Here is a 20,950-nt window from a genome sequence, read left to right on the forward strand (position 1 = left end):
GTGAGAACTAACTTTGAGAGCGCAAATAGGCCATCCCCGAGAAATACAGCGCAACCAGCAGATGCCACAGAACCATCGAGTATTTCCCCCTCCCAAACAGCGCAACCACCACCGCGTCCCCCACGCTCATCGCGGCCCCCACTGCAAGCATCCCCGTCACGCCCCTCGGGTCGTGCAGTCGCCCCACGACCTCCATGCTGACCCCGTATCCGATCTCGCGGATGCCCTTGACATACATGAGCGGGGAGACCGTGCCCTCCCTTGAAACCGGGTCGTTGGAGCCCTCGCGGGGGACCCCGAATTCAAAGTACTGGTTGCCTGGGGTGATGATGTTGCGGATTCCGCGGATGATGCACACAGTTCTGATCAGAGCAGGGAAGCTGCAGCTGTTGTAGTCTGCGTATTACTTAGCTGGTTGACTAGAGAGATTAACTCGAGAGAGCGGATATGTGGTAAGTTACCCAGGAAGCCCCAGAACCACGAGGGGATCGGCGATATCATTGCACTGATTGCAGTGTATATTATTTTGTAGTTTGTTGTCTGTTGTCTTAACACAAGTATTTTGCTGTCTCAATGCAGGAGATGCAACTTATAACTACTCGACTCTCTTATAAGAATGCTGCGCCCCGTCAGCAGTCGCCCTGTCAGACCAAATCTGGAGGCCAAGCGGGCAATGCAGTCGATCAAGATCCTCAAATGACAGGTTCCAACATTAAAAAGCGATCGATTCGTCTCGGATAGTAATATATATGCTTATATCGCTCTATTTTAAAAACGCGACCGGCCAGCCTTGTGCAGCGTCAAGAATCGCCAACATTTCCTCGTCGCCCCGGGCCAACTCCCGCGCCTCGTCTTGCTGACCACCGTCAGCTTCGTCCGTAGTACACGGTATGCCCTTGAATGCTGGCCCGTGCTGAACTGGCCATCTTTACCTATGTTACCTGCCATTCCGTTGACGATGTTCATAATTGAGCCACCACCTGTGAGGTGGTGTTTACTATAATTGTTATTTCTCAGAAAATACGTGTGCTTGTACCGGTAGACTGGTCACCAGATTGGCTATCTCGTACCAGAAGATATTCCAACATCGCACACGCTCTTCTGATACTTCGAGTACGCAGAACTTAACCATTGGATCATGACTGGTTTAGCAGGCCAAGTCATCTAAAAGAATCGACCCAGACTGCGATTTCGGAGGAGATATCACGTGCTGTAACTTATACCCAATAGGATCTATGGCTGGCAATTAGGGCTTTGCCTTTTAAATGGCTGCCAGTCTTTGTCTGCAAAAACTATAACAGGACATGGGTGAGGGAAATAGACAGAATGACAAGAGTATAACAAAGGAGTGGCAGACAAACAAAGAGTGGTCGAGAAAGTGACTTTGGCGGATATATATCCTGAATACCCTCGGTTAACCACCATCTCCCATCATCTCCATAACACTCACAACATGACTCCCGACAAGCCAGCCAGCACAATGCAGAACTCCTGCATCATCTGCCACAAGAAGAAGGTAATTTCCCCAAACCGGCTATAGAACACCCCTGACAGCACAGGTAAAATGCGACCTCCACAAGAAAAAGCCGTGCTCCAACTGCGCCAAAGCCGGCTCCGAATGCCTGTAAGTCCCGTCGATTGAATCTCTGCAGTGCTAACAATCTAGACCATATACCCGGAAACGAAAAGAATATACAAACGACCTGTCGTCAGCGACAAAAATAAGCAAAGACAAGGTCGACAAGCATAAAGGCAAGGAGAAGGAAAAGGAGAAAAAACGCCGTGTCGAGCCGAGTGCCGCCCTGCTTAAGGACCTCGAAGCCATCCAGAAAGCCGACGCTGCGCCGACATTCCGCGGGCGCGACAGATATCTCGGCCGTCATGCCTCCTTCGACGAGGCCATGGTCGTTCCGAGTCTCACCAAAGAGCATCCCCTTGTGTCCAGCGCCGACCTGGAGCTGCTGATGGAGCAGGGTGCATTCACGCTGCCGTCCGACCCGGTCCAGCATGAATTGATTACGACTTTTATGGAATTCGGACAGGTCTGGACGCCGATAATTGATCCGACCTGGTTTACTGGCACGACTCCCTCGTTTCTGCTGTTACAGTCGATTTTTGTCGCAGCGAGCAGGATGACTACCCAGCCGAACGAGTACGGCCTGAGCTCCGACTTTTACCGCCGGGCGAAGCTCTTGTTCTTCTTTGGAGTCGAGCGAGATCCCCTGATCTCCGTTACCAGTGCTATCCTGCTGCACTGGTATAACCCGGTCGGCCCAGAGACGGTTTCCACCGACACCAGCGGCTTCTGGCTGCGCACTGCTGAATCGATCGCGTTCCAGATCGGTCTGCACAAGGAGCCTTCGGTGAAGGATCGCCAGAGAGGTCTGAGGAGGCGATTATGGTGGACTCTTGTGGTAAGTTCTGACATTGAGCCGTCGTGCACTGGATGTGCTGACTATCTATGACTTCTAGCTACGCGACTGCATCATCTCCGCAGGCACCGGGCGACCACGCACAATCAACCTAAGCGACAGCGACGTCCTCGCCCCCTCCGTCGAAGACTTCGCCGAACCAGACGCCCAGGCCCGCATCTTCCCCGTCTACGTCTCCATCTGCCAGCGCCTAGGCGATATCGTCGAGCGATGCCTCCGCCGCGAACTCACCCCGCTGAACCAGCAAAGCCTGGAGAACTCGCTCTTCCGCTGGTTCAAGCAGGACTTCCCCGCAGTCATGGGCCCGTTCCCGGGGTACACGATGGAGGCGCGTCAAGTCCTCGTTACGTACCTCGCCAACCTCATCGTCCTGGACCGCTCGCCTCCTGCCGAGGGTGCGCTCTCCGCGCGCTCCCTGCTTGCTGCGTCCTTCATCGCGGGGCTATTCAAGGAATTCCTCGAGCGTGATGAGCTGTGCCGTCTCGGGGCCGCGTTTACATTCTACGCTCTAAGCGCGGGATTGCTGCTCATCCCTGCGGCGCGGGTAGACGGGCTCAAGGACCTCGCGAACGAAGACACGATTATCCTGAAAGCGGCCTTACACGTCTTATCGAAACAGTGGGGCTCTGCGTCTGGGGCGCTGCGCACGCTGCAGAAACTCGGGAAAGAGAGTCCGCGGAAACGCGCCCGGATCCACGATACAGCACGGCTGGATGAGGACGTTCTACCGTTCCTGGCGGGGCTGGATACACGGTGGTGTCGCATTTGGGCGCCGGTTGTGGAGAATGAGGCTACTGTGTCTGTGTCTTCGCTGCAGGGGTCGCAGAGGAGTATTTTGGAGCCTTATAATAATGCGCAGGCGCAGGGCTGGGATGTGCCGCCGCTGCCGGTGCAGTATCCGGATTCCATGGTGGGGGATTGGGAAGGGGTCGGGTTTGATTTGGGAGGGTCGTGGCTGTTGGATAGTAATCTATTCTCGTCTATGTAGTTCTATCAACGAATCAAAGCTTTGACTGGCGGTCTTCTAGCGAGTAGAATTGTATGAACGAGGGTAGACAGCCGGGGTTTGCAACTGTGTTGCTGGCCTTGGGCGGTAGTTGTCCTTTGCAGATGATTCCTTTGACGAGAGTTTCGATCTTCTTGCCGTTGACTGTCATTGGGATCTCGGGGACTTCTATCACGAACCGCGGGACGTGTCTATGGCTGAGGCCGCCCCGGATTGCGTCCTTGACTCTCCGGATCAGCTCCTCAGAGAGTTTATGCGGTTGGTGCATGACCACGAAGAGGAATACGGTCTCGTCGTTGTCAGCCGGTCGACGACGCCCGATACAGAGTGTTGTCGCGATGACTTTGTTGAAGGGCTCGGCCTCGACGACGGAGTAGATATCTGACGACCCGAAGCGGATGCCGTGGGGGTTCAGAACGCCGTCACTGAGCACGTTAGATACTGTACAGAATATAAATATAGTAATATGGGACATACCTCCTTCCATGGATCTGCCAACCCTTGGTAGAAGGGTTGTAACTGGCCCAGTCATGCTGCGCCCAGCAGTGAGGAAACAGATCAAAGTACGTCTCCTTGTACTTTGTCATGTTTCGATCTCCCCAGAAGAACACCGGCATTGACGGGAATGGCGTCCGGCAGACGAACTCACCATGCTGGCCAGTTTCCCTGATCGATCTCCCCGTCGAAGGGTCCGCGACATCGACGTCCTGCCCGAGCATCGGGAGCTGGATCTCGCCAGGGTATACTGGCCCTGCTGGGTCTGTTCCAATCCACGACGTAACCAGGTCTGTACCACCAGTGACGCTTGTCAGATGAACGGATTTCGGGAATGCACGATAGAACCAGTGGTATTGGCTTGCTGCTAGGTGAGATCCGCCGGTTTGGACCATCCGGAGAGCACTGAGGTCTGCTTCGTCCCTGGGGATGGATCCGGACATTTCGAGTTGGTGCAAGAAGCCAGGGGATATTCCCCAGTATGTGACCTTGTGGTATTCCAGGACTTTGAGCATGGCCTTTGGACTTGGCCAGAGGGGTGATCCGTCGTATACAACCAGTGTTGGGCCAACGGATAAATGGCCTACCATGACGTTCCATAGGACCCAGGAGGTGCTGCTGTATTGCATGACTACGTCGTCATGGGTTAGCGAGTTGTGTAGGAGGGAGGTCTTCTTGTGCTGGATGATGACCGAGTGGGCGTGGACAAGACACTTGGGTGCGCCGGTTGTGCCGCTGGTGTAGAGGATGTAGAGAGGATGAGAGTATGGCACGCGCTTAAACTGCAGGTCATCATCTGGCCTGGATCGTGCTAGAAAGCTGTCAAGAGTGGGAAACGGGGGAGCAGCCTTGGACAGTTGTATGATAAACAATTCAGGCTTGTGCGTGAGTCTGTCCACGATATTCCGCACTTTATCGACATTCGACCGCGTCTTGCCCTTGAATGTCGAACAGTCGTCGGCAAAAAGAACCTTGGGACTAATCTGGTCCAGCCTCGACACACAGCCCTGATACGTATTAGAATGACACTAACTTATTAACTGTTTCAATCGACGTACCTCCTCTCCGATATCCGGCGCAATGCTGCTCCAGACAGCCCCAATCGACGCAGTAGCCAGGAACAGCGCAACAGACCAAACACTCGTCGAGATGATGGCACCAACCCGGTCTCCCTCCTGCACTCCGCTCTGCAGCAGTGCGCTGCGAAGCTGTCGCACAGTTTCCTGCAGCCGCGCCCAGGTCCAGACATCGCCTGCTATATCCTCTTTCTCGCGGATTCCAATCAGCGCAGCTTGATGAGGACGCTTGCCGTGGAACACGTTCTCAGCGTAATTGACGACGGCGCCTTCAAAGAACTTGGGAACAGCGCTCATGGGGACGTTGGGATCATATGCGCGCGTCATTGTCGCGGGGAGCGACGGGACAATTCCCGTGTATGCATGCAGGTCTATCCAGAAATCATGCGGACTGGTGACCGACCATCTATGTAGATCGTGCGAGGAGCGGAGACTTAGACTGAACCTGCGGTTGACATGTTCGCGATAGACGTTCATAGGGATCTGGTCGGCTGGCAGGACCGGAGTCCAGATGGGCTGTGGTGCCATGGCTAATTCTGTATTTGCTGTCCTTTGAGCTCGGAGCATGCAGGAACCCTTTAAATGTTTGAAATACTGTGGATTTCCTCCAATTCTTCGGCTGGACTCCGATCTCCAATTGCCAGCGGTGGCCGGTGGTTTTCGGTGATTCTCGGCGATTCAACCAGTTGCCGGGGAACTCTTACAACCTGTGCCTCTGTTCCTAGGCTATTAATTATAAACAAAGAAGGCTAGGGAGAGAAATTAGGAAACGGGATAATACAAAATATCATATTGTAGAATGTTTGAAAAATGGACTTTTTTGTTATGGTATACTGATTCTATAAAAGGCGATATTTACTACACCCTCTCGTAGTATACTAAACTTGTAATGAACCTTTAACCCTCCAGGTTACCAGTGTATATCAACTCTTCTACCAGGATATCCAGGCAAAGTGTCCAATCACCGCCACGGTCTACACACCATCCGGACCGGACACCTGAACAGTAACAGCTTCTTTCGTCTCAGCTTCAGACCTCTCCGCATCAACCACAGCCTGCACCGGTAAAGACTGGCCCGTCTTAACCTTCCTTCTCCGCGCCTCGACATACAAACACAGCGGGATCGTAAGATAAGAAACGATCCCGCCTGCGAGCAAAGCCACAGTAGCGGAGAACCCCTTTAGATAGTACGGCGCATCAGAGTTAGGATACATCTGCGGAGCGATGATACTGGCGATAGACAACGCGGCCACAGCGATAGACGTACCCACGGCTTGCTCGGCGGCGCCGTAAAGTGTTGCGCTGCGGTACGATAGCAGGACGGGCTGGGAGACTAGGAGAAGCTGTCCGAGGAATGCCATTCCGTACATCGACATGTAGCTGATACTGTGTGTGTCTGGGTGCAGGCTGGTGTAGGTCCATACAGCGTAGCACGGGATGGAGCCTAGGACTGGGATGATGAAGTGCCACATTCGTTCGCGTGTCCAGTCGGAATGTAATGGGTAGATCCAGTAGAGGGGGACGGCTACGAGATTGACGATCGCGGTGTATAGGTTTGCTTTTTGGGTTGGGAATTCAAGGAGCTGCTTGACATTAGTTGGAAGGTTATATGTGGATACGACAGTTCTTACTGTGTGCAGGATAGTTGGTAAGAAAGTAGCCTGCGCTACAGCAGCGATGGCAATGCAGACGTACCCCAGGAAAAACATGTAGCTTGACGGGCGTGTTATTATCCTGTTAAGGTCAGAGTTATGCATGCAGTGCTTAGGTGTCACTCACTGAATGAAGGCGTTCGTATTCCAAGTCACGTCTGTATGGCGGGTGCTTCCACGGCCAAAGCGATTGATTGCTATGTGCCTCTCTATATACGAGTCAGTTAATGTCATCACTTCGTGATTCGGGTCATACCTCTAGCAGTGAGTGCAGTGGAAGTCTCCGGAAACGATAACAGGAGGAAGTATATCGGGACCGCAGCGACTATCGTCATTGCACCCTCGATGATAAACACCCATTGCCATGACTTGAGGCCTCCTTTACCATTCAGCTGTACTCATCAGCAGCGACCCAACCGCAAGTAGCTTGCACTTACATTGTTGATCCCAACCGCGAGGAATCCCGAGATGGCTTGCGCAATCGAGTTGGAACTGTAGAATACACCGATCCGCACGGCTCTTTCTTTTGGTTTGTACTGCACCTTGAAGTTAGGACAGACACGGTATTTATGGACAGACGTACCCAGAAACTGAAATACATGACGCCGCAAGTAACGACACCAGACTCTGGGATACCGAGGAAGACGCGAGAAGCAATAAGTCCAGCGGCATTGGTACAGGCTGCCATTGTCATGATAATAATGGCCCCTACAATGTCAGTAACAACAGCACAGCGTCTTTCCGGAGACTAACAAGTAACCATGCAAAGAGGAAAAAAGGTCTTGGCCGACAGCTTCTTCAGCATCAACATCGCAGGAATCAGCATTGCAGTGACTGCAAAGTATGAAACAGAGACGGCCTGTTACAGTTAGCAGTCTCCGGTTAAGTTAGGGGGAGAATGCCATACCCAGTTGAATTCTATCCCTTTTAGCCCTAGGCTTGTCTCCAGAGAATCGGCGGTATCAGACTGGAGGATCTTCACATTTCCGAGGTTCGACCGGTCAAGATACGCGAGCACATAGACGACGCCTATTCATAAGATACATGATTCAACGTACAGTGGAGGGGAACCTACAGCTCGGGAAGACAACGCGGGCATCAAGCTTGCGAACGAGACGCCTTTCTTCTGCATCTGTCCAGTCGCTTCTCGCGGTAGTGAGCCGCTCGATGCGATCCTCGGAGGTGTCTGATGACTGGTCAATTAGGGAGCACTGTAAAAGTATCCGGAGTGACTTACCATATTCCCCATGTGTATCCTTCCGAGGAGAGAGGACGTTCTTCGCGCTCCATCCGCCGATGTATACCCCCTCGGCCTCCAGCGCCGCCGCTTTTTCGGTAAAAGAGGATATCATAGTGAGCTCGGTGATGAACAGGCGGATTGGAAATGGAGAGAATATTGACTGACTGCTACAAACCGGTTATATACTCCAGATTACCCCACAATCCTTCAATTGGAGTCGTCTTTGTGGCAGATCGCCGTGAAATCGCCGAACGCGGGGAAGAAGGGATAGCATTGCCAGGCTTCGTGTGCATTCATCGTGTTATGGGAGGAATGGCTCATAGACGATTGAAGATAGATGACTGGAGTATGGTAGGTGTCTCTCTGGTAGTGGTTATGAAATAACCATACCCCCGAGGGCAGATACACGTGCTACAGCCGGAGATATTCGCTCTGGGGATCGGCAGCACAGAGGTCCATTAACGGCTATGGCTAGACCAGGTAGCACGTTCTGCTGACCTTGGGTGATCGGTAACACTACTAGACTCCAAACGACCGGTGAAGTTCCCATTTCGCCGGCACCGGCCTCGCTGAGGTCTCGACGCCGATAGCCGAAGAGCCATCTCCTTGAATTAATGCACTTCTATTGGAAATGGGCCTTATTATGGCCAGGCATAGAAAGGAGGGATCGGACATTGGGCCTCATGAGAAGGCACTACCTGCCCATCGCTCCTTCCCGGTATAGAATCAGATATTCCAATATAGGAAGGAGGCACTAAAGACCCTGACACTGGAAGGAGCCGCGGGATGCAATTACCTCTAGTACCGATCTAGCAGCCATAGTAGTATCTCTACCAGGTACGAGTATACATAAACGTTGTGACGTGTGCCGTATTTGAATGATTGTCATTTGAATAGTAAGGGGGAGATTGAGGCCATGCGTTGAGCATGCATGAAATAGATTGGATATGGGTTGAATATATATATGTGCACTAGAAGTGTAATATTTCTATGTACAATCAAGTATGCTTACATAGTACCAACAGAGAAGGGTTGCTTATTTCTCTCGCTTTTGCAACTCTTCACGGACCTGCGGTAGGATATAGCGCCCGTAGTCAATTGCGTCGTTTAGATTGTCGTACCCTCGGATGGAGATCAGATCCGCCCCCAGATCAACGTAGTCGAGGATCGACTGTGAAACAGTATCGTACGATCCCACAAGAGCCGTAGATGCGCCACGGGCATTTGTTGCCGTCACGGTTGGATACCACAGGGCGCGATCGTGTACCTCCCCGCGAGAAGCAATGTCAAGCAAGCGCTGGGAGCCGACATTTTGCGGGGCAGGAGCATTGGCGGGAGCTTTGGCATTGAAAGCAGAACGGTTCGTTTGCAAGGCATCGAGGGTGCGGTGTGCCTTGGCCCAGGCTAGGTCGTCTGTTTCAGCAACAATCGGACGGAAGGTCACCCAGATGCGAGGCCGGTCGGTGCGACCAGCTTTCTCGGCTTCGGCGTAGACACGATCAATCTGTTCCTTGGTCTCCTTTAATGGTTCGCCCCAGAGCCCGAAGATATCGGCTAGGGCGCCGCCAATGCGATAGGCGTCGTCGGAAGAGCCACCCACGGAGACAGGAATCGTGCCGTTGACTGGACGGACACGGTTACTAAATTGTTTGAAGGTATAGTAGGGGCTGTCCCAGTCAAATGGCTCATCCGACTCCCATGCACGGCGGAGGATTTTGATGTAGTCCTCTTGCCGGGCGTAGCGCTGTTCCTTGTTCAGGAAGTCGCCCTCCCTGGCTTGCTCAACATCGCTGCCACCGGCGATGAAGTGAACGACAGCGCGGCCAGAACTTAGCTGATCCAGAGTTGCCAGTGCCTTGGCTGCTACGGTCGGATACAAGGTGTTGGGTCGAAGCGCGATGATGATCTTCAGGTTTTTGGTGTGAGCTGCGATGGTGGCGCCAACAGTCCAAGGGTCGAAGTAGGAGCTGTCATAGGGAACCAGGGTGTAATTGAACCCGTAGTCATCGAGATTGCGAGCATAGCGCTCGAGGAAGTCCGGCTCAATCGGAGCATTGATGATCGGCTTGAGCTCCGTGGACTGTGTTGGAAACGTGAGACTAATGAATTCGGTCGGCATCGTGATGGTCAGGAAGGATAACCGGGAGTAAGCAGAGGAGATATTCCTGGCGGGGGCCAGAGCATCCCTCTTGTAGTCGTCTCCAACAGTCCTATCGCCGATGGTGCGATCGGCATAAAGGCGACGGTGGTGGCATCACCGGATGATGCCAGAGACACAGAAATCACGTCTTCACCCCATCCTGCCTTACAAATCAACTTCCAACGGGCCTTTGTCTTTCCCCGCGCTAACTACCTTGCGTTCCATTTTCTCTCGGGCTCGAACCACGCTGCGTTTGGTGCCGACATAGCCTTCCATGCCGGCAAGAGTAGCATACAGCTTGGTGACGGAAACATGCGAGAGATCTGCCCCCTGGTCCTGCAATGCATGAACAAACGCGTGGAAGTTCACCGACCGCGGGCGATAGTGGCCACTGCTATTGTTAGCGGTCTCCTTGCAGTTGGAGAAGGAACTTACCTTAATGGAGCAAGATCGCGCAACTTGCCGTCCCGGACCTTGATCATGCCAGCGGCTGCGATGCGACCTCCGTGCAGGAACGAAGAGTGCTGAAAGGACCCTCGACTCTTTATTCCGATATACAGGCGATATGAGGGGTCGGCGACCTAGCGAGTCAGCCGCACTCTAAGTCTGAGGCAGATGGGGAGGGTCATACAAATATCCACCAGTCATCCTTGTCAAATAGCTTGTCTTTGAGGCGCTTGATGATGCTGCGCCTGCGACTCACCGGCGCGTCAACGCGGGATTCGGACTTGAAATCCATATCTAAGGTCTGATCATCTAGGTCGGAGCTCGATGTTGATTGTGAGCGTGAGTGAGATGGGAATGTGGCACTAGAATCGCGCTTGCTCTTCGGTCGTGGACTACTCAGGGGTAGAATCCCGTCTGTGCTGTCTTCGTACCGCGCATTGCTAGTCCAAACCAGCTCGTTGTTTTTGGCCCAGCGAAGCCTCCCGGCTTCATCGACTTGGACTAGATAGTTCAGCCTTTCCTCCCGCGAGAGGTAGCGTATTTGTTCACGTTCCAGCTTTGCGCGAGGACAAGCGGGCAGTTCGATATCCTTACCGGCGCCGTGATCAAGCCAGTAGAAGAAGTTTTCATGGGAGTCTGTCAATTTCCAGTACTCATGATACTTGCGCAAATTGCTGCCGTGGCGATGTTTCAGGTCCATCATCTCGAGGAAGTATTGCAAGTCCATTGCCTTGCTTATCGTCGCCGGGTTCGGTTTGATGCCCTTTGGGGAAGCCTGTTGGCCATTGCTATCGCCACGTGCGAGCTTTGCGACACGGACTGCATGCCCCCAATTCCGATGGGCCTGAGCAGCTGGCGAGCTTGCAGGCACTGTGGGAGAGCTCTGGGATTGCTGTGCTTGTACCTCTCTCAGCGTCTATGGTAGTCAGTTTCTTACCCTGCGATAGCTGGGCATTGACATACATCTATCCAGCGATTGGCATAGCACAAGTGCCTACCTTGTAGTTCGCGCCGTGTACGGTAACCGCGATAGACACGCTGATATCGTTAGCTTCTCGTACCTGGGTGTTGGGGGAAGTCGTACCTGGATCAAGCACACAGACTGCGATATCCGCGCGGCGCTGACGTCATTTTCCGTTTCGCCGTCGCCAGGGGGAGTTTGGTCGTTCATGGGGACTGCGCGACGGAATGGAACTGTAGGAATAATATTGAACCTGAAAGATATTGCGTAGATCTCATTAGAGCATGGTTAATTCGAAGAGCAGTGATTTAATGAAGGAGCAAGCGCTTCTGCCTTGATGGACGAACAGTGCGAAGATCGCAGCAGAATGCGCTAGCCATATATGGTTAGTTGACCAAGCAAGGCCGTAAGGCTGTAAGGCAGGCAGGCAACAGCCTCCACCTTCAGCTCCAGTTCTCCTCTTTCTCTTCTTGCGCTCCATCCCACTCCATATTTTTGAATCCATCATGTCATCCTCTTCATTATCTGCCGTAAGGGCTCTACGAGAGTCTTTTGGCGACAGGAAACCTCCCGATATTACGCGTAAAATCACGGCATGCGTGGCATGTCGCAAACTCAAAGTGAGACGAAGCATCTGCCCTACGAAACTATACTGATGTCTATAGATTAAATGTCATATGAACGGGGGAAACCCGCCCTGCACTCGGTGTGAATCCCGTGGTCTGTCATGTACCGTGAACAAGAGCCTGCAAATGCTGCTTGAAAGTGACGCATCGTACGAACACTGCATCCGTACCACCGATGTCCCCTAACCAATTGATAGATGGAAGGAGAACATTGAACGCCGCCTGGAAAACTTGGAGTCAGCTACGGTGTCAACGCAAGGTCCGACTGCTTCGCCCGAGGACATCACACCAGAGGAGAGAAGCAGACCCAGAAAGACCCCAGCCAGCCGCGCATCAACTGCCCCCCCAAATATGATCACGTTGAATCTATCTTGTAGTCTCGGGGCATTTCCTGCATCATCCATGATAGATCTCAACTTCAGTGGCCAGCAGGTAATTTTCCAAGGGCAGCGGCGCCCAGATCTGATCTCATGCGGGGTGATTTCCCAGCAGACAGCCGAGGCCCTGTTTAAGTTCTACCATGAGCAGCTTGATCACTGCGTCCACTACGTCCTCGAGCCTGATGATACATTGGCAAAAGTACGCTCCAGATCATCACTTCTCACATCGGCAATCTGCACTGTGTCCGCTTTCTGCACGGGCTCCAAGGCCTATCAATCGTGCCTTAATGCGTTGAAGACGGAAGTCTCGCGGAAGATGTTTGCGACAAACCATAAATTTGATGACGTGCGAGCATTGTGCATTGGAGCCTTCTGGCTGAGCGAAATCGCCTCTGCACTGAGTGGACTAGGTAAGGCAATTTCTGGATATTACTGCGCAGTGTCTGACAACTCGAAGCTGTTCGCATAGCCACAGAGCTTGACCTACACCGGTGTATCACCAAAATACCCCATACGAAGAGAGCTTGCTACGACCGCACACGACTCTACTTTTTGGTCTACCTGTGTGACCGACACTCCTCCCTAAGCCACGGACGGCCACCGCTTACTCGCGACTTTCATTCTTTGAAAGCGCCGCGAGACTTCTTACAAAGTCCTTTTTCAACATCATACGACTTGAGTTTGATCGCCCAAGTCGAGCTCTGGTCTATCAGTGGCCGAGTATTCGATAGATTCGGGGCGGATATTGAGAACCCGATGGCGAGCCAAAAGTCGACAGAGTTGGAGAGCTTTGGCACAGAATACGATCAGTGGCTTGGTGAATGGTTGGATTTACTCTCAACCAGCGAGATGGGGACACCATTTACAAATCGACTGGGACGCCTGTATTATCATTCGGCCAGGTTGTTCCTCTTCTCGCATGTATTTCGGGGTCCAGCAGCAGAGATATACTCGTTGTGCAGGGAGGGCATTGATAGCTTTGCGTCGTCTGCTCTGAGAAGTGCTCTGGCTATCGTCCGATGTATCGTGGATGACCATAGAGACGCTGAGCTTTGGCTGCACAAGCTACCTGTATACTTTGGGACCATGACGGCGTTTGCCTCCGTTTGTCTTCTCAAGGGCTCGTGTCAGGAACAATCCACAACAGGCCTTGACTTTGGCGAAACCACCGAATATATTCGTCGGCTGGTCGACCTTCTCCGCACGTCTCTAGTTGCTGATCACCCCGCGAACACCTGGTCGAGCATCGCGACTAGTCTGGACATCGCAACAAAGGGATGGGATTTGTTTCACCCAGAGGATGATCATCTCACTACTCCTGTGGATGGTGCATTTAACTTCGATATGTTTGACGGGGACGGCAGGTTAAGCTTAGACCACTATTTTGGCGCATAGAGGGCAAACGATTCGGTCTGCTTTGCTTGGGCATGTCCCGCTGTGGTGTATTAGGCGGTTTCCACCCGGTGCCAAACTTTGAAAGCGCCGATGTCCAGTGGGAGTTCACCGCAACCCGGCTGGAGTGGGCCACTCTTCGTCAGGTGCTCAGTTGTGCTCAGCTCTGAGCGTAGTTATCCAAATCAAGCCGAATAGCCCGCGGGCTGACACTGGTTAGCGCTTATTCCAGCTGGAGTGGCACGGAACAGGATGCCTAATACCTTGCCTATATAAACTTCGACCACCGCGCTCTTGCTCATCTTGCAAATTGCGATTATCCATACACCAATTTACCAACCATGACTAAAGAAGAGATGTACCCCCTCGGCCGTGACGAGACTGAGTCGCGCCGGTAAGTTCTCACACTCTAGTGCTGTGCCAAGTATTAACTGTGACAGGCTGAATGAACAACACAAACTCCTGCTAGACATTGTCGGCGGAGCCATAGACAAGGCAGTTCCGCTGGACAATATTTCCACGGTCGCCGACGTCGCTACTGGGACTGGGTAAGCCGCCACCCTTCACTCGCCCAGTGGCTCTGTTGTTAATTGAGATTGATCTCAGGATTTGGCTGTGGGATGCGCAAAAGCAGCTGAATGAAAATGCAGGCCAATCCGAGCGTCAATTCCATGGCTTTGACATATCTGCTGCCCAATTCCCTCCGGCTCCTGCTGGAATCACGTTCTCTGTCCACGACATCTTCCAACCCTTCCCTGCTGAACATCTTAACCGGTACGACCTGGTGCATGTTAGACTGCTAGTCACGGCATTTCCGGAGTCGGAATTCCAGAAGGCAGTTGAAAACCTACTCACGATTCTAAGTAGGTCATAGCCTTCCGTCATCTAGATATGAGATCACGCTGATCATATTACTGCGTACAGAACCCGGAGGTTACCTGCAGTGGAGTGAAGTCGACTTCGCCCATGTAGAGGCAGGCAGCGACGACCACCCGAAAGGTACAGCAGGCGTGCAGCCCTGGATGAAGTTCGTGGAGGTCACAAAAATCAGCAAATGCGCTCCGGACACGCTTTATACCGCGTATAATAACGCTGGACTGCTGAATGTTGCTAACCGATCGTACCCTATTCGTGGACGGGCGGATTTGGTTGACCGTGCGCAAGAGTGGGAGAGGCAGTTCTTTTCGACTATGATTCCTGTGATACTGCTTAAAATAGGTGACGCAGCTGACAAAGATGAAGCGGACGAAAAGGGCTCTAAGATTAAGCTGGATCTTGAGGAATATTTCGCCGATGGTGGAGTGGTAGACGTGCGGTTTGGGACAGTTATAGGCCAGAAGCCGAATTAGACACAGGGCGGTGTACTATAGAACCCTGGATGTCATTAATAATATGGAATAATAGCAGGGGACACCTTTTAAACAACATCCTCCAAGCTAAATTCCCCTTGGTAATTTGCAGAATACGACTCACGAGCCGGGGTATAGAGATATTTGGAATAGCACTGGGGCCGACAAAAGTGCAGATGCCTGATTCCGCAAAACGGTCTAGAACAGTCTATTATTTATTAATCTTAAGGCGCGCAGCCGTCTATGATCCGCTCTAACAGACAACGGGTTCATTCGCACGGTCAATCTTGCAAAAGCGACATTATTTCCCACCGCCACCACTAACTCTCGGCGTGGTTTTAATTGACCCCTGATCGGAACCATTTGTCCCGTTAATCCTACTTCCAGACCGTTCAATCTTGCGCAGGATTCTGGCGGGGTTTCCGGCGGCAACGTGGTAAGGCGGGACGTCCTAGTTATTGTCGATGATATATTAGCCAAGCTCTCACGATGACTTTGGTGTGTCCTACCTTGGTGACAACACTCCCCGCCCCGATAGTACAGCCATCGCCAACCGTAACTCCGGGCAGGATGATGGCATTACCAGCAATCCAGCAGTCCTGGCCGATTGTAACACGACCACCCATCTCTGGCCCATATGTTCCATTGCGGAGGTCTGGATCTACTGGATGCGTGCCGCTGAACAGGGAAACGTTCGGTCCGATGAGTGTCCGTGATCCGATGGATACAGTGCATGTATCCAGGATTGTGCAGTTGAAGTTGATAAAGACGTTACTTCCGACTTTGACGTTCGTCCCGTAGTCGATGTTGATGGGTCGCTCGATCCAGGGATATTCATGCAGCACTGCGTCCTCTTCGTCTTCGGTGGCGGCCGGCGGTGGGAGGTCTCGAGGGTCGTTGGTGATTCTGCGAGCGGTCGTTAGGTAGGTGGGCAAGAGTAGATCGAGGTATTGCGGTGCGTCTCACTCTTTCCAGAACTCAGCGATTTCTCGCCTGCTCAATTCCCCAGAATTGTTCAGCCGGTTGACGGCACGGGCGCATCGCTTTCTGGCAGCGACGAGTTCTGGTGTAAAAGCGTAGTACAGCTCGCCGCGCCCCATGTGAGCCAGGTTCTCGCGCTCGTCGATGTGGGACAACATTGCAGCGAACAGGGATGGATTGGTGTGAGCAGCAAGAGCTGGGAAAAGAAGGGATCGATCTCAAATAAAGCTCCACACGGGACTTGAATGTCGGTAAGCCGAATGTCTGATATTCCTGTTGTATAAGTTGGTTGCTGGACGGTGGAGCAGCGCGGCTATTACAGCGCCCAAAGAGGTTAGATCCGATCCGCAGGCATTTCTTGCACAGTGGCGTTCCTCAACTCGCAGTGCACAAACACCAACAAAGAGCCGGACACATGTGATATGGCGAGAAAGGAGACTGCCGTTAGTTTTAGTTCCTGGAGATGTACGCCATAGGTGCGCTAATGCTAGACAAGGACAATTGGCAGGGGAAGGCTTTCGAAGGTGTGATGTGAACCTGGAGACCCACGGCAATTATATTGAAACATTGCCTGTTGAGTACCCTTGTGTTGCTGTGGCCCCATTTCAGTGGCGAGGAGACTCCATCGCTGGCGGAGAAAGTCCATGGTGGTCGTAAAGATGTCCGTTCTCCATATCTTGTGTGACTTGCGCAGCCGCGCCATGATGAGGTTCTGTTGGGGGCGAGTCACTGCGCAAAGGCCAACTACCAGGAGCGGCCAAGTCAGTATCCCGTTTAAGGGCGAGTCGCCTTCAAGGGCATTGAGTTCATTAACGAAGGAATTTACAAGGTGCTGGAGCTCATGATTGCAAGGGTGGACATCGGGATCAAGGATCTGCTTGACGTATACTAGACATGATAGCCTATAAATTTCAAACAGTATCTCGTCGTCGGGAGAATAGACAGTATTGATTCGCGCTTGATAATGCGGCTGTTCTAGTTCAGCCGTAGCAAGGTCGGTCAAGTTGCGGGGGTTCTGCAGCTGGTGTTCTATGATTGCGAGCTCTAACCGGAACATCCCATACATCATGGAAGGCGCGCGCATCACGAACCGAGTGACCTGGAATATGGTTGTGATCAACGCCTGAGATGGCCCTAGAAGCATGCCCTGGCCGAGCTGATGGTGGGGATTGGCTGAGATCATGTCGAATACCTCGCCAGCTGGGGTGAGTGCGAGACTTGGTCCATGAGAGAAGGCCGTTAGTGCGAAGAAGTATGAGAAGAGCTCCAAGAGAAAGGTGCGCAGGTGGCCGTTGGATGGAGCTGAGGATAGTCGCTGCTGCAAAAGGAAAGCCGCGGCGTTGAGATGAGGCAGCAATCGGCTGGTATCTGAAAAGTTATGTGTCTACGTAGGGTAGTTAGTTCTGCTCTCTTAGCAATGGGAGTGGGCGCACCTCGTGCAGGCATAATAGCAGTATGGCAAGCACAATATCATCTACTTCCAGTTAGCAACCTTCTACGGTCAAAGGATGGACTGCATACCTGACAGGGGCCGGTCCTGCTCGCAGGCCAGTTCGTTATCAATTTCAGATCTAACCCCAGCCACGGCCTTACCATACAGATCAAGGGATATCATTCTCATGTCTGGTTCACGCGTCTCGTACTTTAGCAGATCAGCAGCCGCAACTGCCAGGACACAGCTCATCGTCAAAGGGCTTCCCACAGCTGTGGAAACAAAGTGGTGTAGGAACCTCTTGTGACGGCGAGGACTAATCGACATCCACAATGCGCTGCCCTCTGTGAAATGGGCTAGGAGACGGCGTAGAATGGGACAACTGGGCACGGCAAAGACAGTGACCATTCCACCGAGCTCGGGCGGGATATCTAGCGAGCGGGGCCACAGTTCGCTTTGACAAAGACGCCGTCTACGGCGTGTGATGGGCTGGTTTGCATGATCCAACCACTGGCAAGATAGACTGTTCCTGGTGCAGCCCCCGCAGATTGGGTGGACTTCATCGCACTTCTTCTTCCGGCGCCGACAAGACTGGCAGCCATCCTTTGAGCGCATGGGTCGGGTTTTGAATATATTAGATCCGGGTAATTCGTCAGTCATGGTTATGAGCCAGCCATTCGAAGTCTCGAAGCGATTGATGGAGAAGTTGAGATGTTGAGTGAGCGAGTGTCTGGATTGATGACTAACATCAAAAACCACGTGACACGACCGATAAGCAGCCAATCAGATAGCTGGAATGCGTGCATAACATAAAGTGAAGAACCAACGACAATTTCGAGTGGAAGGATATATATCGGGTCTTTCTTGAAGATCAGGGTGCAGATGGAGCTAATACATGTACTCCGTCGCCTGACTCATAAGCCATGAGGCTCAAGACAAGCACACGCCCGAAGAGGACCGTGCGTGGGAATTGAGGCTGTGTATGCTGCACAGGCAGAGATATATAGCTGGCCAGTTACACCCGACAAGTTGCATCCATAAAAGAGTCAAATTATCCCACCATGCTCATTGTGAACCTTGATGACACCAACGCAACCTACTCCCAAGGGGATATTGTCAGCGGCCAAGTGAGCTTCGAACGCACTGATTTAACAAGCCTTCTGTATGTTGTGGTCGAAGTCGCTGGCCGTACCAAGAGCACGGTCGTCTCGAGCTCGTATGACGCATATGGCGAAGCAGACTTGTTCTGCACGAGAGTAGGCGAAATCCATGGCTCTCAAATCGTCTTGCCCTTTGCCTTTCCGTTTCCCGCGCGCGCTTCGCCAGTTGACCCAACTATTGTCAATATGACCCACTGGACGAAGCAGCTCACGACAGTGCGATCGAACCATCTTCTTCCCCCGACATTCAAGCACAGGAACGCAAAGTTTGAAGCGTCGGTGGAATACACGATTAGAGCGTCGGTCTGGACACAGTCCCAGTTCGGCCCATCACAGCGGCGCATCTCGGAGAAAATAGTGCCCATCACCTATCGGCCGCGACATGATCCGGAGAATCAGATCCCTACAAAAGGCGACGCGCTCAGACTGACGACACGGCTTCCGAATAGAAGGACCCCTGGAAATAGGGCCAAGGCTCTTTTGCATTGGTCCCAGGCAGCGCCTGTTGACTTCCAGCTTCAGCTCACTGTCCCTGCTAAAATCCACCCAGGGGAAGAGATCCCCTGTGCGCTATCGATTATACGATCACCAGAGGCCAAATCGGGTTTCGAGAGCATGTCCTTCATCCTGAAAGGGTTCAGTATTTCGGTGAAACAGAAAACCAAGGTCTGGGGAGCAGCACATACTGGATCAGATGAAACACAGAGCGAGTCTGCCGTGCTATTCAACGGGACAACCAAAGACTTGAATGTCCCATTATCACCAGAGACAGGATATAAAAAGGAGATTTTCAGTCCTGCACTCGAGGACACGGCTCCAACGTTCGAGACGTACAATATCAAGCGCACATATGTCATGCATGTCGCTGCGGAGGTGCTCTGTGCAGGTACTATGCGGGAGATATCCGGAGAAACAGACCTGGTGGTTCTTCCAGGAGCGTCGCCAGAGATCGTAGATGGTGTGAATTATCAGAATGATGCTGGCCTTCCGAGCTACGCAGAAGCTGCGTCGAATGTCCTCAACGCGGTATCGTCTATACTTGGATAGCGTCTGAAATTGGGAATGAAGTTATGAATGTGTTTGTTAGATACCTATTTACGTTCGACAAGTTTGATGACTCAATGCGCTTTCAATACATGCCTACCATCTGGGATCTGGTTCGCGTGCCAGGACTCCCAGTCTTATAGACCCATTTATCTCTAGACGGTCGTGTTCTCGTGTCATGAGACCAAAGAATTGAAAGATAGACGGACCGGGGGACTCGCCTTCCATCTCCCACAAGCGTTGCTGACTCTCGCGAACTTCAGTGAAGATGTAGCCACAGGAGTAGAATGTCTGCAAATCACCAGGCCAATCGCAAACTGGCTGACGTCGCCGCAGTCGGCGGTCGATAAACCACACCTGTCGCCCTGTATTATAGTGGAATACCTCAAGGGTATCAGCAAGATAGGCCGGGGGCCAAGTGAACCACTTTGGCTCAAAGTCAAGCGCGACGTTCATGCCCACAAAGCTTGGGCGGGCCTCTGAATCTTTTGCTGTGTATCTCTCATCTAGCAGGGGGACATGATCACCGGCATAGTGGTAGAACCAATCGACTAGGTCACGTCCAGGGGGAATAGCGAGATGGACTACATCTTTCTCCGGCCATATTGTGATGTGGTTGACGTTGTCTTCTCGATCGATATACGAAGCAGTGTGTGAGGCGTTTGGATGGCCTAGATATTCGCCCGGCCCAGCATTACGAGGACATTCTGACTCTGGTCCTGGAATATCCGACCACCACTCGTTCTTTGGACGTTGGCGCTCAAGAGCCTTGCGAGATGCCCGACAGGCTGTCCACAGCCCGCGGATTGCGTTGTATGCGGAGGTGTTGGAATGGCCGTCTGAGTCGTCCCATGGCACAAGCAGATTGAACGATGTCTTCTTCACAGTTCCTCCAGGGCCAAACAGCAGGGGATCACTGCCGACTCGTAAGGCCTCTGTATCCTGCTTGCAATAATGATCAGCTGCGAAGAATGTATGCAGCTGCCCATTGCCAGAGAACGGTTGTGCTGCGATGTCCCATATGTAGTCCTGGAGTTCCACTGGTAATTGGGTGAATAATGAGAATTTTCTCGCCCTGCCGATGTTGTTGGCTGGCATGAGGAGGCGGTTGTGTGGTGGTTGAGTGGTTGAGTGTTT

General features: G+C 52.4%; 12 protein-coding genes across 12 annotated transcripts; 4 read left to right on the forward strand and 8 right to left on the reverse strand.

The window, feature by feature from the left end:
• Positions 1-7: 7 nt before the first annotated feature.
• APUU_31721A (DUF4267 domain-containing protein) lies at positions 8-501 on the reverse strand (the record flags this gene model as incomplete). Its single annotated transcript, XM_041702957.1, has 2 exons — positions 8-396; positions 462-501. The coding sequence occupies 2 exons, from the start codon at positions 499-501 to the stop codon at positions 8-10; spliced, it is 429 nt and encodes a 142-aa protein (XP_041555690.1).
• A 952-nt stretch (positions 502-1,453) lies between these two features.
• Positions 1,454-3,420, forward strand: APUU_31722S (transcription factor domain-containing protein; the record flags this gene model as incomplete). Its single annotated transcript, XM_041702958.1, has 4 exons — positions 1,454-1,516; positions 1,560-1,624; positions 1,667-2,414; positions 2,473-3,420. The coding sequence occupies 4 exons, from the start codon at positions 1,454-1,456 to the stop codon at positions 3,418-3,420; spliced, it is 1,824 nt and encodes a 607-aa protein (XP_041555691.1).
• A 13-nt stretch (positions 3,421-3,433) lies between these two features.
• On the reverse strand, positions 3,434-5,537 carry APUU_31723A (uncharacterized protein; the record flags this gene model as incomplete). Its single annotated transcript, XM_041702959.1, has 3 exons — positions 3,434-3,863; positions 3,916-4,940; positions 4,992-5,537. The coding sequence occupies 3 exons, from the start codon at positions 5,535-5,537 to the stop codon at positions 3,434-3,436; spliced, it is 2,001 nt and encodes a 666-aa protein (XP_041555692.1).
• A 446-nt stretch (positions 5,538-5,983) lies between these two features.
• On the reverse strand, positions 5,984-8,013 carry APUU_31724A (uncharacterized protein; the record flags this gene model as incomplete). Its single annotated transcript, XM_041702960.1, has 9 exons — positions 5,984-6,743; positions 6,789-6,870; positions 6,918-7,053; positions 7,099-7,197; positions 7,245-7,369; positions 7,415-7,520; positions 7,569-7,690; positions 7,737-7,847; positions 7,899-8,013. The coding sequence occupies 9 exons, from the start codon at positions 8,011-8,013 to the stop codon at positions 5,984-5,986; spliced, it is 1,656 nt and encodes a 551-aa protein (XP_041555693.1).
• Positions 8,014-8,937: 924 nt separating this feature from the next.
• On the reverse strand, positions 8,938-10,020 carry APUU_31725A (LLM class flavin-dependent oxidoreductase; the record flags this gene model as incomplete). The annotated part of the gene is made up of 1 exon (XM_041702961.1): positions 8,938-10,020. One exon carries the CDS (start codon positions 10,018-10,020, stop codon positions 8,938-8,940), a length of 1,083 nt encoding a protein of 360 aa, XP_041555694.1.
• Positions 10,021-10,206: 186 nt separating this feature from the next.
• APUU_31726A (IQ calmodulin-binding motif protein) lies at positions 10,207-11,659 on the reverse strand (the record flags this gene model as incomplete). Its single annotated transcript, XM_041702962.1, has 5 exons — positions 10,207-10,432; positions 10,477-10,622; positions 10,673-11,404; positions 11,452-11,526; positions 11,573-11,659. The coding sequence occupies 5 exons, from the start codon at positions 11,657-11,659 to the stop codon at positions 10,207-10,209; spliced, it is 1,266 nt and encodes a 421-aa protein (XP_041555695.1).
• Positions 11,660-11,955: 296 nt separating this feature from the next.
• APUU_31727S (uncharacterized protein) lies at positions 11,956-13,850 on the forward strand (the record flags this gene model as incomplete). The annotated part of the gene is made up of 4 exons (XM_041702964.1): positions 11,956-12,069; positions 12,115-12,224; positions 12,273-12,865; positions 12,913-13,850. 4 exons carry the CDS (start codon positions 11,956-11,958, stop codon positions 13,848-13,850), a joined length of 1,755 nt encoding a protein of 584 aa, XP_041555696.1.
• A 338-nt stretch (positions 13,851-14,188) lies between these two features.
• On the forward strand, positions 14,189-15,196 carry APUU_31728S (class I SAM-dependent methyltransferase; the record flags this gene model as incomplete). Its single annotated transcript, XM_041702965.1, has 4 exons — positions 14,189-14,241; positions 14,288-14,395; positions 14,454-14,710; positions 14,772-15,196. The coding sequence occupies 4 exons, from the start codon at positions 14,189-14,191 to the stop codon at positions 15,194-15,196; spliced, it is 843 nt and encodes a 280-aa protein (XP_041555697.1).
• Positions 15,197-15,497: 301 nt separating this feature from the next.
• APUU_31729A (sugar O-acetyltransferase) lies at positions 15,498-16,335 on the reverse strand (the record flags this gene model as incomplete). Its single annotated transcript, XM_041702966.1, has 3 exons — positions 15,498-15,647; positions 15,706-16,102; positions 16,163-16,335. The coding sequence occupies 3 exons, from the start codon at positions 16,333-16,335 to the stop codon at positions 15,498-15,500; spliced, it is 720 nt and encodes a 239-aa protein (XP_041555698.1).
• Positions 16,336-16,664: 329 nt separating this feature from the next.
• APUU_31730A (uncharacterized protein) lies at positions 16,665-18,017 on the reverse strand (the record flags this gene model as incomplete). The annotated part of the gene is made up of 3 exons (XM_041702967.1): positions 16,665-17,561; positions 17,611-17,651; positions 17,699-18,017. 3 exons carry the CDS (start codon positions 18,015-18,017, stop codon positions 16,665-16,667), a joined length of 1,257 nt encoding a protein of 418 aa, XP_041555699.1.
• Positions 18,018-18,670: 653 nt separating this feature from the next.
• Positions 18,671-19,816, forward strand: APUU_31731S (uncharacterized protein; the record flags this gene model as incomplete). Its single annotated transcript, XM_041702968.1, has 1 exon — positions 18,671-19,816. One exon carries the CDS (start codon positions 18,671-18,673, stop codon positions 19,814-19,816), a length of 1,146 nt encoding a protein of 381 aa, XP_041555700.1.
• A 93-nt stretch (positions 19,817-19,909) lies between these two features.
• Positions 19,910-20,911, reverse strand: APUU_31732A (uncharacterized protein; the record flags this gene model as incomplete). The annotated part of the gene is made up of 1 exon (XM_041702969.1): positions 19,910-20,911. One exon carries the CDS (start codon positions 20,909-20,911, stop codon positions 19,910-19,912), a length of 1,002 nt encoding a protein of 333 aa, XP_041555701.1.
• Between the last annotated feature and the right edge of the window lie 39 nt (positions 20,912-20,950).

This window comes from Aspergillus puulaauensis, chromosome 3, assembly GCF_016861865.1.
Source record: "Aspergillus puulaauensis MK2 DNA, chromosome 3, nearly complete sequence".
NCBI classification, from domain to species: Eukaryota; Fungi; Ascomycota; class Eurotiomycetes; order Eurotiales; family Aspergillaceae; genus Aspergillus; species Aspergillus puulaauensis.